The 16,915-nt window shown below is 42.0% G+C and overlaps 1 protein-coding gene across 1 annotated transcript in view; it reads right to left on the reverse strand.

Annotated features, from left to right (window-relative positions):
- SPEF2 (sperm flagellar 2) overlaps positions 1 to 16,915 on the reverse strand; it is a gene marked incomplete at both ends in the record, with an annotated part of 167,901 nt that overhangs the window by 19,436 nt on the left and 131,550 nt on the right. Inside the window, 3 exons of the mRNA XM_079702960.1 lie at positions 4,861 to 4,953; positions 10,412 to 10,594; positions 11,302 to 11,408. Of these exons, the coding sequence (XP_079559086.1) occupies positions 4,861 to 4,953; positions 10,412 to 10,594; positions 11,302 to 11,408 (383 nt within the window). The remainder of the gene's footprint in view (positions 1 to 4,860; positions 4,954 to 10,411; positions 10,595 to 11,301; positions 11,409 to 16,915) is intronic.

Below are 16,915 nucleotides of genomic sequence, written 5' to 3' on the forward strand. Positions count from 1 at the left end.
GTATATTCTTGCATCCTTTATCAAAGATAAGGTGACCGGGCTTCCCTGGTGGCGCAGTGGTTGAGAGTCCGTCTGCCGATGCAAGGGACACGGGTTTGTGCCCCAGTTCGGGAAGATCCCACATGCTGCGGAGCGGCTGGGCCTGTGAGCCATGGCCGCTGAGCCTGTGCGTCCGGAGCCTGTGCTCCGCAACGGGAGAGGCCACAACAGTGAGATGCCTGCGTACCGAAAAGAAAAAAAAAAAATTTTGATAGGAAAATACATAAAGTCTGTTATGCTATGAATCTGAAAAGAATCTTAGAGGCCAATGGACTCTGCAAGCTCATCTATTCAGTCACCCCTTTTTATCAAACGTTTACTGAGGTGCTGTGGCACCAAGCTAGGCTCTGATGCTTCAAAACTCTCTCTGATGGTAAGGCAGCCTTAGACATTTGAAGAGTCATGATTCAGCTTTTGGGTTCCTTCAGGACCTTATATTTTCTTCATCTTCTCACTTGCCTCTGGAAATCCTCAGGGATTCCCAGCAGGACTAGGGGTAGAAGGGAGCTGACACCAACAGATAACCATGGCATTGCCCTTTCATGTTTATCTTCCATTTCTTTCATATGAATCCTTGAACTTTAATATTATTTTCATTGAAATGCTCTTAAAATGCTGTGTAGGTGCAACACATTATTTCCATTAACAAAGAAGTTCAATATGATATATTGAAGGAAGATGGGCAAAAATCAAACAAGTTGACACGTGAACTCTTTCTGTAATTACACAGGCTTGATTTTAAACCAATGGATGAGACATTCGAAAAAGGTAAGGCCTGCTATGTTCTTAAGATCACTAAAAATGTTGTTATAGGAAGACTCCTAAGAAGGCTTCGAAGTTTCCCTGGAAAACCCCCTCAAATACATATCTTGTATAATCCCTTCCCCTTGAGTATGGGTGGGATTTGTAAATGTGATGGAAAGCCATTTTTCAGGAGTAAAGGTAAAAAGATTTTGCAGACACAATTAAGGTCCTTAATCAGTTGATTCTGAGTTAATCAAACGAGAACCCAACCTTGGGCCCTGATCTAATCATGTGAGCCCTTTTAAAAAGGACCCAAGCCTTCAGGGAGAGATTTGAAGCCAGCAAGATGCTTTTCTGCTGGCTGTGAAGAAGCAAACTCTGAAACTGTGAGAGGGCGTGTGGCAGGGAACAACAGTCAGCCTCTCGGAGCTGAAGTTCTCAGTCCTACAACTGCATGGATCTGAATTCTGCCAGCAACCCACCTTGGAAGCCAGTCCTGGAACCAGTATTGGAATTGGCCTCAGCTAAGACTGCAACCCCAGCTGACACCTTGATTTTAGCCTTCTGAGATCCTGAGCAGAGGACCCAGCTAAGCCATGACTGGACTTCTGACTTACAGAAACTCTGAGGTAATAACTGGGCCTTGGTTTAAGCCACTAAATTTGTGGAAATTTGTTACATAGACTCAAAACCCAACACAAATACTATGGTTTCATTCATTCAACAAGTACTTATTGACTGTGCAGAACCTTAGACGGCTCCAGAACAGTACTTAGGACTGTTCTAGACTGTCCTAGGTGCTTGAAATGCACTTACTAGGAAAGAGATAAAGATGCCTGCTTTTGAGGAGCTTAATTTATAGAAGAGGAAGACAGACAGAATAAATAAAGTAAATTAGATAGTAATTATGGAAACAGTGGGAAAAATGTGGGTCAAGGAAAGGGGAATTGGAGTGAAGAGCGGGGAAGGGGGGCAGGCTGCAGAATTGAGAAGATGAAAATTGGACAAAGGTTGGAGGTGGGCAGGGAGTAGGCAGGTAGGACACACAGGGGAAGGGCCATACAGGCAGAGGAGAGTGCTGCGGCCAGTGTCTTCAGGTAGGAGCACGCCTGCACATTTGATCAACATGGAGGAGGCCAGAGTGGTTGAGGCAGGGGTCAGAAGAGGCAAGGCCGGTTGGTTTCTGGAGGACTTTGGGTTTTCCTCTGACTAAAACGCAGTGCTGTGGGATGGCTGGAGTAGAGGCTGCTGTGATCTGCCTGTGACCTGAGCCAAGACACGGGAGACATGGAGGACCTGTGATGAGGCCGCTGCTGCCATGCAGGTGAAGTTGGCTGGTTTGTTCCAGTGACAGCAATGGGACTTGGAACAGGTGGTCTGATCCTGGACGTATTTTGAGGGTAGAACTACGAGCATTTCCTGAAGGACTGGATGTAGGGTTTTGAAAAGGAAGAGAACTGGGGATGACTCCTAGGGTTTTGGCCTGAGCAAGAGGAAGGACAGAGTTGCCACTGACCAACGTGAAGAGGGCTCTAGGTGAAGGTGGGGTAGTGGGGTGGTGGGGATGGGAGGTCAGGGACCCAGTCTTGGACATGATGAGTTTTGAAATGTCTACTAGAACATTCAAGTGGAGTCCAATAGGCAGTCGTGTCTAGGAGTCTAACGTTTGGAAGAGAGGTTTGGGGTGGAAATAGACACTTGGGATTTGTTAGCGAAAAGCTAGTATTTCAAACCACGAGCCCGGCTTCAACAAACATTAATGGCCCAAAGAAATAGAAGAATTTCACGTGGATGGAAGCTGTGGAGAAGAGATTAAGACAAAACCATGAATTTGCATATGGTGCGATTAAATTGCCTTTTCTCAAGAAATCCCTATGAATTTTTAAAACACTGGAATAGTTGCTCTTGATGTTGTGTGGAAAACTGGGCAGCCAGGCCATGGCCGAACCTTGTCAGTTATAAGGAAGTGAGTTGTCACTGTCAGGGGACAACGATGTGATTGCAACACAGACGTGTCTCAGGGTTCCTTTTTTGGATGCAACTGGACCTGTTACCCAGTGTCTAGGACTCTGAGGTCATCTGAGCCCACAGACAGCAGGAATTATAGTCTGTCTCTGGGACCCCTGGTGGCCCTGGATAGTAGAGAACACAGATGACAAAGCAGGGGAGCTGGGTTTGGCCAGCTAGATCGTAGGCCAAGCCCTCTTTTTAAGAGCTTACAGAGGCCCCGGCAGGTGAAGGGATCTATTCAAGGTCCTACAGTGGGTCATGTCAGAACTGGGAGCAGGGGCCAGGGATCCTGACGCTCAGAATTCCTCTTCATGGGGTGTTTTTTTTCCCCCTGATTTGGCCTTTGCTTATTCTAATTATGGCCAAAAAAGTAAACTTATTATATTGTTTTATGTTTTCCCTTTGCACCCCTTTCTTTAGCTTCTTAACCATTAACTGGTGTTTTACCATGTAGAGCCAGTGTGGTTAGCTTCTGTTTGGCTGGCACTGACATCAGGCTAACTGTGTGCCAATCACTGTTCTAAAAGTACCACACATATGAACTCATGCTGCACAACACTCCCAGCAGAGAGGGATGAAAATAAAACCACAGCACAGAGAGGGTAGGTAACTCCATCAAGACCTCGCAGCTTGTCAGCCATGGCATCTGTGATTTTAATCCCAGGTGAAGGGCGTTGAGATTTATGAAATGCTGAGCATCCAGTCCATGGGGCAGAGAGGACACCACCCTCTTCTGTCCTCTGGACAACACACACACACACACACACACACACACACACACACACACACACACCTGTCAACCATCCTTTGCCCTGTAAGAGCGCTTCTTTCTCAGGCTCTGTGGTCCTGCCTCTGCCCCCAACTTTGTTCCTTTCCTATGTTCACTTTCCAGCAGTTTGGGTAGCAGCAGGTGGGAGCCACACCCTTCCTTGTCATCCCAAGTCCCTTTCCGGCCTCACTGTGTCGCAGTCCTCGGGGCTGACCAACACAGGCTGTCTCCTGCCTTTAGCAGCTCTGTGAGCAATGGAAGGGCTCTGCTCTGATAAACACTTCTAAAAACTTCTGGCTGAAAAAAAAGTTACTTGACATCATATTCAGACTGCTGACTTCTTCCCAAGGAATGAAGAACCTGTTTATATTGTTAACAGATTTGTTCACAAAATCATATAGAGACACCTTCCAAAGCTTTACAGGAGAATTGAGCTCAGTCCTCCAGTTTATAAAACAACCAACAACGAAAACAAAAAACTGCCCGTGCAACTGCCAGCCTCATGTCTTGGACACTTTTTGGTAACTCCCTGTCCCTTTTCTTTCACCTGCTCTCCTGCTAGCATCTAAGAGAGATGCTCAAAGAATAAGTGTCCAATTGAAGGGAATTGCTCACTTTCAGGTTACGACTGGAGTCATGTTCAATTTTGCACTTCAATTTTTAACTCATGGCTGGCTGAATTGATCAATGAATATACATAGTTTGCTGTCATGTCTGAATCTACCATTCAACTTTTCTCATATTTTATTGACCTTGGCTGTGTCGAAGTCAGAATGGTTTTCAGATTTTAAGGGCTTGCATTCTATTGTGGCCTCAGGGATAGAAGCTAATGATAACAATAATGATGATGATGATACTTTTGATGATAATAATGATAATCTGATGGGTAGTGGGCAATACTGTATGCAAATTCTTGGAATGTTGCTCAAATTAGTCAAAATCAAAGAGAAATGAACAAAGACATATATTGGTGAAAGTCAGTTCTTATCCAAAGCTTTTACAATTGGAAGGGCATGTAGTGAAAAGTGTGTTCAGTACAAGATTATTTGCTAGATGAGAAGAGTGAAACCCGGAGAGCTTATGGATATTGTCTGGGATCACATAGTAAGTAAACGGGAGAAGCTTGTCTAAGATTTTGGTCCCTGCTTCCCTCCAGACTCTCCTATGCTGTCGCCGTAGTGAATATTAAACTCTGCACTTGGGGGATACAGCAAAGGAACCGGGAGTTGAGGTGGAGTCTAAGACTAACTACACAAGTGGGAGAAAAGATAAGAAATGGATCAATGTTATGGAATTACCTCTATAAGATGCTCCTGCCTATTGAATGGCAGAGGTTCAAGGGGATTTTCCGGAATTTTTATATCTTCATCTCCCGTAAACCACAGACCAGCCTACACAGAAAACAAAAATGAGAATCATTAAATTACACTGAGATGTAATTGTTCCTCTGAAAACCACAGAGATTGAAGCCACCTCTGCAGGGGTCTAGAGCAGTGGTCTCCAAAGTAGGGTGCAGAAACCATGGGGATGCTGGAGAAAATACTAGAACTTCCATTCACATGTATTGGATCTCATTCTTTTGTAATTTTTATTTTAAAAAATTTGATAATGTATAGAATGCATTAGTGCAGTAGTACACTTGAATAATTTATAAATGAAACCCCACATACTGGGGTGCCTGCTGTACTGTAACTGTTGCAGCATGCGATGAAGCTTGGAGGTCGCCACCCTGGATGTTGCTTGCATAGCAGTACTTTGGAGGGGTCAGTGCCCTCCACTAGCTCATATCGCTCGTGTCCTGTTCATGTTGCTCTCTGTTCTCGGAACCTAGTGTGGTGCTGGGGCATATTGTTGGTGTTGGAAATCTTTGCTGAGTGAGTGACTGACTGAATCAAAGGCTCAGGACCTACTTTTTAATGACAACCTTCATTCTCAGCCCATGTCTGACACTAATTACCAAATCCCTCGGTTCCCATTTGGCGATGCCTCACCCCCCCTCTCTTCCTCTCACGTCTACTGCTGCCACGTTGGTGTACAGCCTCATTGCCTCCATCACAGGCTGCTCCAGCAACCTCGGAGCTGTCTTCATTCCCAGTCTTTCTCTTGTTTGTTTCAGCTCAGACCATTTGACCATATCAATTTTCTCAAAACTTTAATCTTGTCATGTCATTCTCTGCTTAGAACCATTTCCTACTCTTGCTCTTTTGCTCACATAGTTACTCCTACTTGAGGTGACTACCTGTTTACCAATGTAAACCTACTCATCTTTCCAGACCCAGCTTAGATCACACCTCCTCAGGGAAGCCCTCTTTGATCTCTCCTCGAAACTCCAATTTCACTTGTTTATACCAGATATTTGGCATTCAGTTCTTTCCTTTGGGTGTTTTCATTCATGTCTGTTATTGAACATCAGGTATTAATTCCTTGGGTTCGAAGAATGTGTCTTGCCAAACTTAACTTTTATACGTGGCAAGCACTTCATATACATAAGCATCTTGTTCCTAGGTCTTTCTCCCTTACCATCTTCCAGAGTGACAATCTACCCTTGGCACTGCCTACTTCCAAGAACCATTGGCCAGCCTAACCTGACTCTGGCCTATGCTTGTGCCTTCTTTCCTTCGAAGAATCACCCGTGTTTTGAGAGAAGGCTGGAGTGACACTAGGTAGCTTATAAGGGGATGCAGCCCCTAGAGGTGAGGACTGGCTTTTCTTTTCATTTAGAACAGAGGAGTGCTGGCCATGCAGAAGCCTGTGAGGGAGAAGACATAGAAGAAGCTAAGGTCCAGCATGGGCTCAGGCTTTGAACGTAAGTGCCTTGTACTGACCGGGAAGAATCCTTGCCCAGTGGCCAATCTGTGGACCATAAGTACCACTCCATGGAGAATAGAGAGATGAGGAATGTAGGTAAGATTTATGCTTCAGGCCATGATGGAGTGACAAAGCTCAGAATTACCCTCCTGCCTTAAACAATAAGAAAAATGACCAATGTATATGTAACATAATTTTTTCAGACATTAGACAACAGTCAACACAGGACAGTAATTCCTGAAATAAGGAGAACGATGAGGAGCCCAAGTATTGCTCAGGCTACAGTGTGAAGAGAGGTATCCAAATAGAGCTGGCACGTCTTACTGGGTTGACAAGATAGATTTGGAGTTAGGGGAGGCCACGATGACTAGAATTTTCAGGGCAAAGCACTGCAGATGCACTGAAAGAGAGGGTGAGCCCTAGAGATCTGTAGAAAGATCTCCTCAAGTCTTGACTGAAAGCCAACCTCTGGATGTATGTGTGGAAAATGCCAGAAGCTGGAGAAAGAAACACAGGAAAGGAGTAAGCTGAACTGTTCCTGAGTCTCGCACAGGGCTGGGACTATGTTACCACCAGGGAAAATGTTACCACCTGGCAGAGTGGAAGGACCTCCTGATACACAAGGCTTTGGGTAGCACCCCCTAGAGGATATTGCCTTAGTAGTGGGGCTAGATTAGCCCTAAACTAAAGGTTGCTCTGGACCCATGCTTATCAATCTTAATGTAACCTTGAAAGGATAAAACTGATTGCAAATAACATTACTGCATGCCCGACAATATTTAAAGGTATATAAAATTGGACACACACCAATATAAAATTTATAACATCTGGCATCCTATACAAAGGCATGCAAAAAAGCCAGAAAATATAACCCATAGTCAGAAGAAACATCAATCAATAGAAACAAACACTGAAATACACAGATGGTAGAATGAACAGACAAGGATGTTCATTTAGCTGTGCTAAATATATTTCATTTGTTCAAGGAGACAGAGAAAAATGCATATAATGAAGAGAGAAATGAAGGCTATAAAAAAGACCCAACTTAAAGAGATAAAAAATATATTTCAAATAAAAATACACTGGATTGTATTAATAATAGATTTGACTCTGCAAAGGAAATGATCAATGAACTAGAAGATGGAGAAGTAGAAATGAATACAAAATAAAGTCAGAGAGAAAAAAATCGGAAAGAAAAAAGAATCCAGGATCAGCATCCTGTGGGACAAACGTGTGACTGGATTTTGAGAATGGGAGAGAGGAGTACAGAAAAAATATTTGGAAAAAAATTTCTGAAAATTTTCCAAATTTGACAAAAACTGCAAGCCCACAGGTGCAAGAAGCTCAGTGAAACACAAGAAAAAGAAATATGAAGAAAAGCACACCGAGGAAGACAATAATCAAATTGCTGAAAACCAGTGATAAAGAGGAAATATTAAAAGAAGGATTCCTACTCATCCCTGATTTCTCAACCATCAATTCCATATCCAATTTTTTCAATGCACAGGAATTTTCCTTTATTCTTAAAACCAAGAATTCAGTCATGTTAGTTTTTAAAAAATAGATGATATTTTAAAGATTAGGAAACTGTTTCAAAGTGTTTCACATACAAGAGGGTCACATGAGAAAGAAGAAAGAACCCAATCAGAGAACAACTTATATTTTTAAAAGAGTCATCCATGAAAATGTTAGCAGTGTGAAATGGTAAATGTGAACTGTAGGTTGGATTTAAATTGATCAAGCAAGGTTCAGTCAACCACATCTTGCCCCACTGGATAATCAGGTGATTTATCCTTGAAATGCGGAAATGTCCTTTGTGGACATTTGGTCAAAGAATAAGTAAAATATGGTCAAAGAATTTTAGGTTAGTTTACTTTTCCTTAGAGAACAAGTGCTGCGCTGTTTGGATCCTAGAACATCTGACTCATTAAGCCTATGATAACCTGCATTCTCATTGACAGGAGATGAGTCAAGAGAGTTCACCAACAAAGCATTCTGCATGAGTGTGACTAAACATCCACATGTGACAGAGGCAAGACAGCTGCAATAGGGCTGGAGCAAAGGCAAGTGCACTTTTATGCTCACGTGGCTTAGCCCAGGTATGCAGCCGCGGCAGCTTCACAAATGCTGTATCTTATTCCATTTTAGAAGCTGGGGAAATCAACACACTCTTAAGTGGCGGTTATGGCGAACTTGCAGTTAGTCAAAAGAAAAGAAAAAAGACAAAATAAAAAGCAGAATAGGGAGCTTATTTATTTATTTATTTTTTCCCCAGAGAACTTCATTTCAGCAATGTAGTTGTACTATTTGACTACTGTATTCGAAGGTGGCATTTTCAACAAATCATAAAATTTTGCCCTAGAAGCTGTTTTGATAGTCCTATGAACGAACTCTGTGTGTGTGATGTGGCGAGCGCTGGAGATCTGTGAGTCGTGTGGGGAGGTCAAGTGGGCCTCTCCAAATGGCCACCTTGTCTTGAGCCTCCTGAGGAGTGGGCGTTGGGTGGGTAAGCTGAGAGGGCAGAGCTCAGAAATCAACTGCTCCCAAAACCCAGGTAGTGTTCTGATAAGTATTTCTGAGTTTCTGTTTCATGCAGCAGCCAACTTTCTCTAAGAAATTCACAGTTTTGGTGAGGGAGCTTTCTGGTTTTGCTCAGCACTGTGGTACAAATTACCAACACCTAAGTTCGTCTCACGTTTGTGCAAAAAGATGTTTAAATTGACAACCTGTGTTCATTGGCACATACTGTAAAGAGAAGGTTGGTACATTCACGAGCGCCCACTTTTTAAAATCTTAAGCCAACAAGAAAATAGAATAAGTTTTGCCCTGCTGTTTATGTTTTTACACAAAACATCTCTATAAGTTGTAAGCCCAGGTCCAGGACAGTGAAAGAATTCACAAAATGCTCTACTTGGGAAGTATATAAATTAGAGCCCAATCAGCTATACGCCTTTCTTGATCAGGCTTGAAGAACCTCTTTGATGTGGAAGTGCTATTTCCTCTGGCTCAACTGTCTGAGCGTACGAACGTCAGGGCTGTCTATGAGCACGTCTTCCATTAATCAAGGAAGAAAAGAGAAGCAGGAAGAGATGTGATCTTTCAATGGTGAAATATACACGAGCTACAGGCACCTAGAGATTATCACCCTGTTTCAAAATCAGCACCTTATAAACGCTTCCACCTTTCGTGTCTACCAGCAATGTGAAGTGGTGAGAATTAGGATGAATTCGATTAGTAGACACAAAATAAGTCATTCAGGCCCTTCTTAATTATGGCATTTCATTCTTCCTCCCTCCTTACTCAAGCTTCTCAAAAATGAATCGACTGTCTTATCTTCACTTCCTAAAGACCTATTTATTCCATCAATTCTCTGCAACCTAGACTCTGTACTCTCCTAAAATTGCTCTGGTGAAGGTCAATAGTTATATCCTATCTACAAGTCCAATGGCCAGGTACCATGTTACTGGATTATCCATCACTTTACACACTTCCCTCGGGTGATCTGGTCCATTCATAACTCCCACAACTGCCTACGTGATAGTGACTGGCTTCTGCATCTGCCATATCAGATGGGACATTTCTGTCTGCATTTCCCACAGACATTTCAAACTCAACTTGTCAAAAACCATCTCATCATTCACCACGCTTGTGACCAAAAGAAAAAAATAAAAAACCCTGCCCCTTTCCCTGTGTTCATTGTAACTGCTGTTGCTACTCCCAGAGTATTTGGTATTGGGCATTGGGCTGATTAAAAGCTCTGCAGGCAATTCTAATGTACAGCCAAGGTTAAGAACCACTTGGTGGGAGGACAATGACGTTCTCTGTGACTTCTTTCAGAACCTTTAGCTCTCCAAGCAGTTCTGACTTTTTCAGACCCTTCCCTGGGAGTGGGAGCCAGACTTCTACCTGGGACTTGGACAGTGTCTGTGCTGCCTCTAGGTGCCTAGACATGGGCCATGAGACCTGGTGTTGTGAGGTCAGGGAGCTTCTTAGGTCAGAAGTACTCTGGTAGGATTAGTGCCACCAGGGGCTGGTAGTGACCTGCATATACTGCTCGAAAGTGACTGTGCCCAGGTGCTCCTCATCCACAGCCTGGAACCTCTGCAGGGTCTCCAAGAGCTCCTCCTCCAGAGGAAAGGTCCAAGGCAGCGCGACGACTAACAAGAATTTCCGCCAGTCCACGAACTCCGAGTTTGTTACCAATAAAGATGTTAACTCCTGCACCTAGAAGAAAGCAGGAAATGCCATTGAAATGTTTGTATGACTTTCTTGCGACACTCTACCTGCTCGTGTTTCTTAGTAAGAGATTCTGATGAAGGAAGTAAGATTTTAGCTTGGCCAATAGGGTCAGTTCTCACTTTTGTTCCCTCAGGTTCTACCAAGCAATCCACACCAGACAGAACTTAGAGAGTGTTTTTGATTTTTGCTTCCTTGACATTTGTGGTTTTTGCTTACTGTTACACAAGGAATTAACACTTGTGACTATAGTACACTTTGTACCTTTTCAACAGAGAAGGAATAAAGATGATAATTACGAGTGTGGGAGGGCTCTACATCTTGTAGGGAAATACTCTTTAACCACTTTGTTTTCTTAAGGAACACAATACAAGGAAAAGCAAGCACTGCCAGAATCATCTACTATTACTGGTTAGGATCACTCCATCTGGTAGTAATAAATACAAACTCACTGGCTGAGCCTCATGGTCTCTGTAGTGTTTCATTGACTGGCAGCATTGTCACTTATTTTCAAATACTGAGCATGAACATACTATGTGTCTTAACTTGAAGTTCATTCATTTGTTCATCCAGGTTTATTGGCTGCTACTAAATGTTGGATACTGTGCAGGTACTGGTTATTTGAAAACTCTTGACTTATTGATTAAAGAAGAAGAATTCTCAAAGCTTGAAACCCAAACAAAATAGAAGCTTACTTCAGGTTGAGTGAGGTTCATCCAACTACTAGGAAAGTTGTTTGTTCCAAGGTTCACGGTTACCAAATCCAGCAGAATGTCAGCAAATGCTTTGTTTCCTATTATGCCTAAAATACAATGAGAAATATTTTTACGTTTTATTACGTGATTTGTTTCTTTCACTAAATAGAACAAATAATGGATATTTGTATAATCACTTTATTCATTCTCTTTAAAACTTTAGCCTTTAGAGAAACAGAAGACACTTTGGAAACATAAAAATAATAATCAATTTCCTGATTTTCTCCCATGGTTGTTTCTCAGCTAAGTCAGCACGTCTTTTTCTGTGAGTAATAAATTGTTCAGACTGAGTAAGATACTGAGGCTTTATATTTTAGTTTGGAGTCTTCTTTGACCTTGTACTCAGAATAGGTTGAATTTAAAAAACTACTGCAAGGGTTCCTATTTTTCAGCAGGGCACTAGAGTAAAATGCTTTGGTAAATATGGGATAAAGGTGTTCTAAACGCATGCACATCACCACTGCGATCAAGGTAACACATTTATCCTCATTTTGCTTTTTTAGATCAGAATATATTTGTTTTGGTAAATGTCGGGATATTTGAATTATTAAATTACTAGATTTGAAGTGCTAATTTAGTCATCTAATTGGCTCAAACACTGATATATTTTATAAAAGATAACTGACCTTTTAAAGACTTTTGCTCTTAAACACTAAACTACTTTACCTTGAGATGTTTGTTTAGGCTGTTGCTCATTTCAAATTGCATGCACATGCATTAAAAAAGAAATAGGAAAGCAAAATAAATGTACTTCCTTAAAAAATGTCTAACTCCCATAGTGTCGGTACCTTCTAGAACCAGGAGACACTCCTACATGTATTCGGGTATCTTTCAGGTCCAGAGTTTATAGCTATTCTTCTTTGTTTAGGAATAAAAAGAGTGAAACATAGATGTAGAATCTCACATTTTTCTTCCTATATCTAAGTTTTTAGCATTTCTAAAGTCCAACATGAACTTTATCATTTCCTCTAACCTTTAGGAAAATGTAGTGATCCTTTTAAAATTTCAGTGGTTCAAATAACATACGCAAAGTTCAGATCTGGAAGGCAATTTTCTGGGTAGCAAGAGCAGAATCTTTCTTTCTTTGATAAGACTGGCCATCTAGCAGGTTGTTCAGAAATAAATTCTCTATCCTTTCTGATCAAACCTGAGTATCCAATTTTATAGAGATGAGAATAACTTTCCCAGGTAGTGGAGCTTTTGGTAAAATGATCTTTACATGATACTATATTGGTTTACAGACAAGTTAGAAATTAATCATTCATGTCTCTCAAGATGAAACCACATAAACTCAATTGAAACCATGAAGAGGCTCAAAGTATTTAAAAATTCTGGTAGATACATAAAATATTTCCACTGTCTCTAACAGCTATGGTGCAAGCAAAGTGTAAGAAAATACTTTCAGTTCACATAGGAATTGTTTATCTGGGAACTCTAGTGTGAAATGTGAAAACTATTTTGATATTTGGCCGTGTTACTTAAATGACCAAGGCATATAATAATATGGCCTTCCCATATAATGCAGTAGCGGAAACAGATAAGCTTACAAATTTTGTTTACGGATCAAAAAAAAATTCTCTTTCGATTTGGTCCTGAGTTAGTTACCTAATGCAACCGTCATTTAGAATTATCCAGGAAAAACAGTTAATTGTAAGCCGGGCCTAAAGGAACTCAGATCATAATTATAGTCTAGTTACCCTTAGCAGTAACTCTCAGAAAGATGACATCAAAATAATACCATTGCTTAGAAGTATATACTTCACCCAAAGAATGTGAAAGAATGTGTGAATATAGAACTAGAATTAGAAAGTCAGAGGAAAACCAATCTTTGGATTTTTGCTCTGTAGGTCTGGATGATGCCAAATGCCTTTTGTGTTTGATATGAAGACTGGTGACTTTTACTTTTAACTTTCAGGTTTTTGAAAATAGTTCTTTTTGCTATGATCAATGATGAGGTCAACATTTGTCACATTACTAATCACTTTCATCAAGCCTTTCTGAGTTTGATGAACAATCCGAGATAGGTCTTGTGTCACCAGTTGAAGATGGTGTTCTTGTATTCCATAAATTAATGGCTTTCTTAGGGTCAAAGTTATAAATGTCTGGAAAATTCAACTGAATTATCTGGAGATCTGTCATGCTATCAGCCTTGACCTTGGCATGCATTTGTGACTTAGTGCCCTTCATCTGACTAAAGCCACGTTCTGCTTCAGCTGAACTTGCAAGGAGGCTCAGCACTAGGTCCACGAGTATTAGGATGTTTGGATACTTGTGTAAATAAACAGAATTCACAAAATCCCAGGTCAATTTGTGGATGTTCTGAAATCTAGGAGGAAAAATGAAAAATGTAAAAGATTGAGACTCCTAAGTTTTACTCCAATATTTATAAATATCACCTAGGTTACTTATGCTCACCTAGCATAAATCTCTAATTTCAACATGCTCCTTTCTGTGTCTACTTCATCAATTTTCACCTTGGCAGTTTCCAATACTGGTTCATAATGTGCAATCAGGATGGACACCTCTTTTTCTCCAAATTCTGCTATCAATACACCCAACAAAAAGTCACATATCTTAAAGACATGTATACAGACAATCAAAGAACAACAGACTCAGAGCCAGAGTTCATACGTTACCTTGATTTATCTTTGCTGGCCACAGTTTAAAGTTCCCAGTCGTGGCTGCCTTTACCACATCTTGGTTGACATCTCTGCAACAGCCTCGCAGCCTCTTGATAAGATGTGTTAAAACCATGTTTCTCACGTCAGAAATGTTTCACTTTCCTGCGAGGAGGAAGTTACCCTGAAAGTGTGTGACTGAATCCACTGGGCGTTCTTTTGGCCCTAGTCTGGGGAGGGAAAAAAAAAATCCCCCAAGTAGTCAATTACGTGCAAAAGCACCTAGCAAATGGTTTCCCAAGTCCATCTGTCTGGTTGGATGACTCTCAGATCATCCCAGACTCCTCACCTTGTCTGATATATTCTGAGCATTTCCAGTGTTGACTCTAGGGTGGCAAATATATCAGCAATTGAAGAGTTTCTCTTCTGATTGACGCGGGACAGAATGCTGAGGACATCAATGACATCCAGCAAGAAGTGGACAAATTTAACAATGTCTGCCTGCAGGAGGGACTCTACAAGGTCTTTGGCTTTCTGATGATTGGTGTCACTTCTGCCTTCCCTTGTCTGTAACATGGGCTAGGAAAAAACAGTGGTTTATCTTTCTCAAAATTATTATTTCAAATGGCTCAGTAAAAGTGTTCTTCTTATTCTGAAAAAACTAAAATAGTACAGTATTTCAAAATTACTCACTGAATGCAGCTGCTGGACAATTGATATCCTTTGAGAAGATTCTGGAGGGAGGCCTGTAATCCTTGAAGCTACCTCCAGCCTCCTACTTGAGAAGGTATCACAGGTCGAAGGTGAAGGCCTTTAAAAGTACCAGAGTACTCTTATGAACAGGAGAATTGTGATAGAAGTGGTAAGCGCTGCGGAGAAGGTCTCTGACATCGTTGTACAGGGGAACGCTCTGGAACGCCGCTTTGTAAGATACCTCGAGAGGATGCGTAGAGCAATACACCGTCAGTGCACGTGGCTGGATTTCTCTTAAAAGCAGGGCCACCCAGCTGCCGTCTTCTCGCTCTGAGCCAGGGGCACCATCACTTGTGAAACCAACCAGTTTCTTTGCCCAGTCTTGGTTTGACAGTCGAAGTTGAAGATTTCTCTCTAGAGTTTTCTCAGTGGCATGTTTTATTGCCGGGGTCCCTTCTTTTCCCCCGTCTGTACCCCAACGATTTGGCAGTGTCCTTTCCCTGAGCACGCTCACTGCTCGTACACAAGGTCAGCTTCCCCGATTGAACTGTCTGTGATCCCATCACTGAGGACGGAGAAAAACTTACTTTTTTCTAATTTCTCTCTTAGAGTTCTCCGTTCTACTTCAGCAATAAACTATGTAAATGTTCTGGCCGATTTGTTCGTTCTGAATACTGGGCCAATATCATCACCCTTCATATCATCCAACGAGCACATCCAGATAAAATCTTTGAGGGGACGTCTGGTCTTGGCGATGGTGTGGCAGGATGGGAACAAGTTCTCAACCCTCCTGAGGGTAACCTTGCTCATGGTCCTCACCATCAGCTCCGTGGTGGTTCTGCTCCCTGGGGAACCACTTGTCGCTTCCATGAGGGAAGCCTTGGTGTGAGCCTCGCTGAGATGGTGCGCATTGAGAAATTCAGTCCAGAAGTTGTTGGTGCCATAAAAAAAACTCACTTGATTTCCCTTCAACTTCACTCCATGTTTATGACACAAGCCACAGAACATAAGATCTAGTATTTCATCATATACAAGCCAAGGGTATTTTTTAAGACAAGTTTTCAAAAATTGATTGTTCCTCTTTGGGAGGTTACGGTCAAGCTTCTGAGGACTTTTCTGCTTTTTGGTGACTTGACTCACAACATCTGGAGAATCCCTGCCTTTAAAATAACTCCATGTGGTTATTTTAAGTAATCACCAATGCCTACCCATGGTTTTGCTTAATCCCTGTCCCCCCTACACTTGCTCATTATTCCTGGAACAATCTTAGTGAGTGCTTACTACTTAGCAGGCATTTTGGTTAGTATGCCAATTGCTTTACATCATCACCCAGTATCCCTATTTTATAGTTAAGAAAGTAGGCCAACTACTAGTATCCATCACCATTTTATGGGTCAAAAACCTAGAGCACAGAGAGGTTAATTAATTTGTCCGATGTCACAGTGGTCATATGTGGTGAAGCTGGTGGTCACTAGCAGGCAGTCTTACCCTCCACATTTACACACTTCATATTACAGATTTCTCCTATGGGCAAAGGGTGCTATGGTCTCCTCCCTAGAATCCGTTTCTCCAGGCAGGAGAAGGGCACAGCCTTTTGCTGTCATTTCCTTCCCCAGGTGAAAGACAAGAATCACAGGACATGCAGGGCAGTGTGTCTATAGGATTTGCTTTGGACGCCTCTCCCCTCCTGCCTCAGCCCTGTCTTCTCTGGCAGCGGTAGGGTCAACTTACTACAAGAAGGGCATCCTTCCCGGATGGTTTTGAGGGACGATGAGACTGTTTCTGAGAGCGGCAGATGGCTACTGTCTCCCCCAAAAGCCTCAAATAACCAAGAGGCAGGGGTAAGCATACCTGGCTTGTTCCCTGAACGGAGTAACTAGAAAGCTCTGTGGGTTTTCCTAGGCTTAGCATCTCTGAGAAAATTCTAAAACTATGATACTATATATCTGCAGGTAAATAAGCCCCCTATTTTGGTCTGAAAGGTAATTAAGTTAGTCTGCCATTTACACAAATCAAGAAATGCAGAAATATTTCTGAGAAAAGGTACAATAAGAAAGGACTGATGTTATTGACAGGAATAGCTCACCAGGTGGCAAAATCTAGGGATCAGAGCAGAAAGCTTTCTGCCACCAGTGTGGCCCCCCAGGTGTCCTGTTGTTTTCTCAGCGGGTAAACTCCTTCCACTTGCTTAGATTCAGATTACAGAAATATGTCATGCAACTTCAGAATCTCAATGTAGATTC

This window comes from Hyperoodon ampullatus, assembly GCF_949752795.1.
Source record: "Hyperoodon ampullatus genome assembly, chromosome: 4".
NCBI classification, from domain to species: Eukaryota; Metazoa; Chordata; class Mammalia; order Artiodactyla; family Ziphiidae; genus Hyperoodon; species Hyperoodon ampullatus.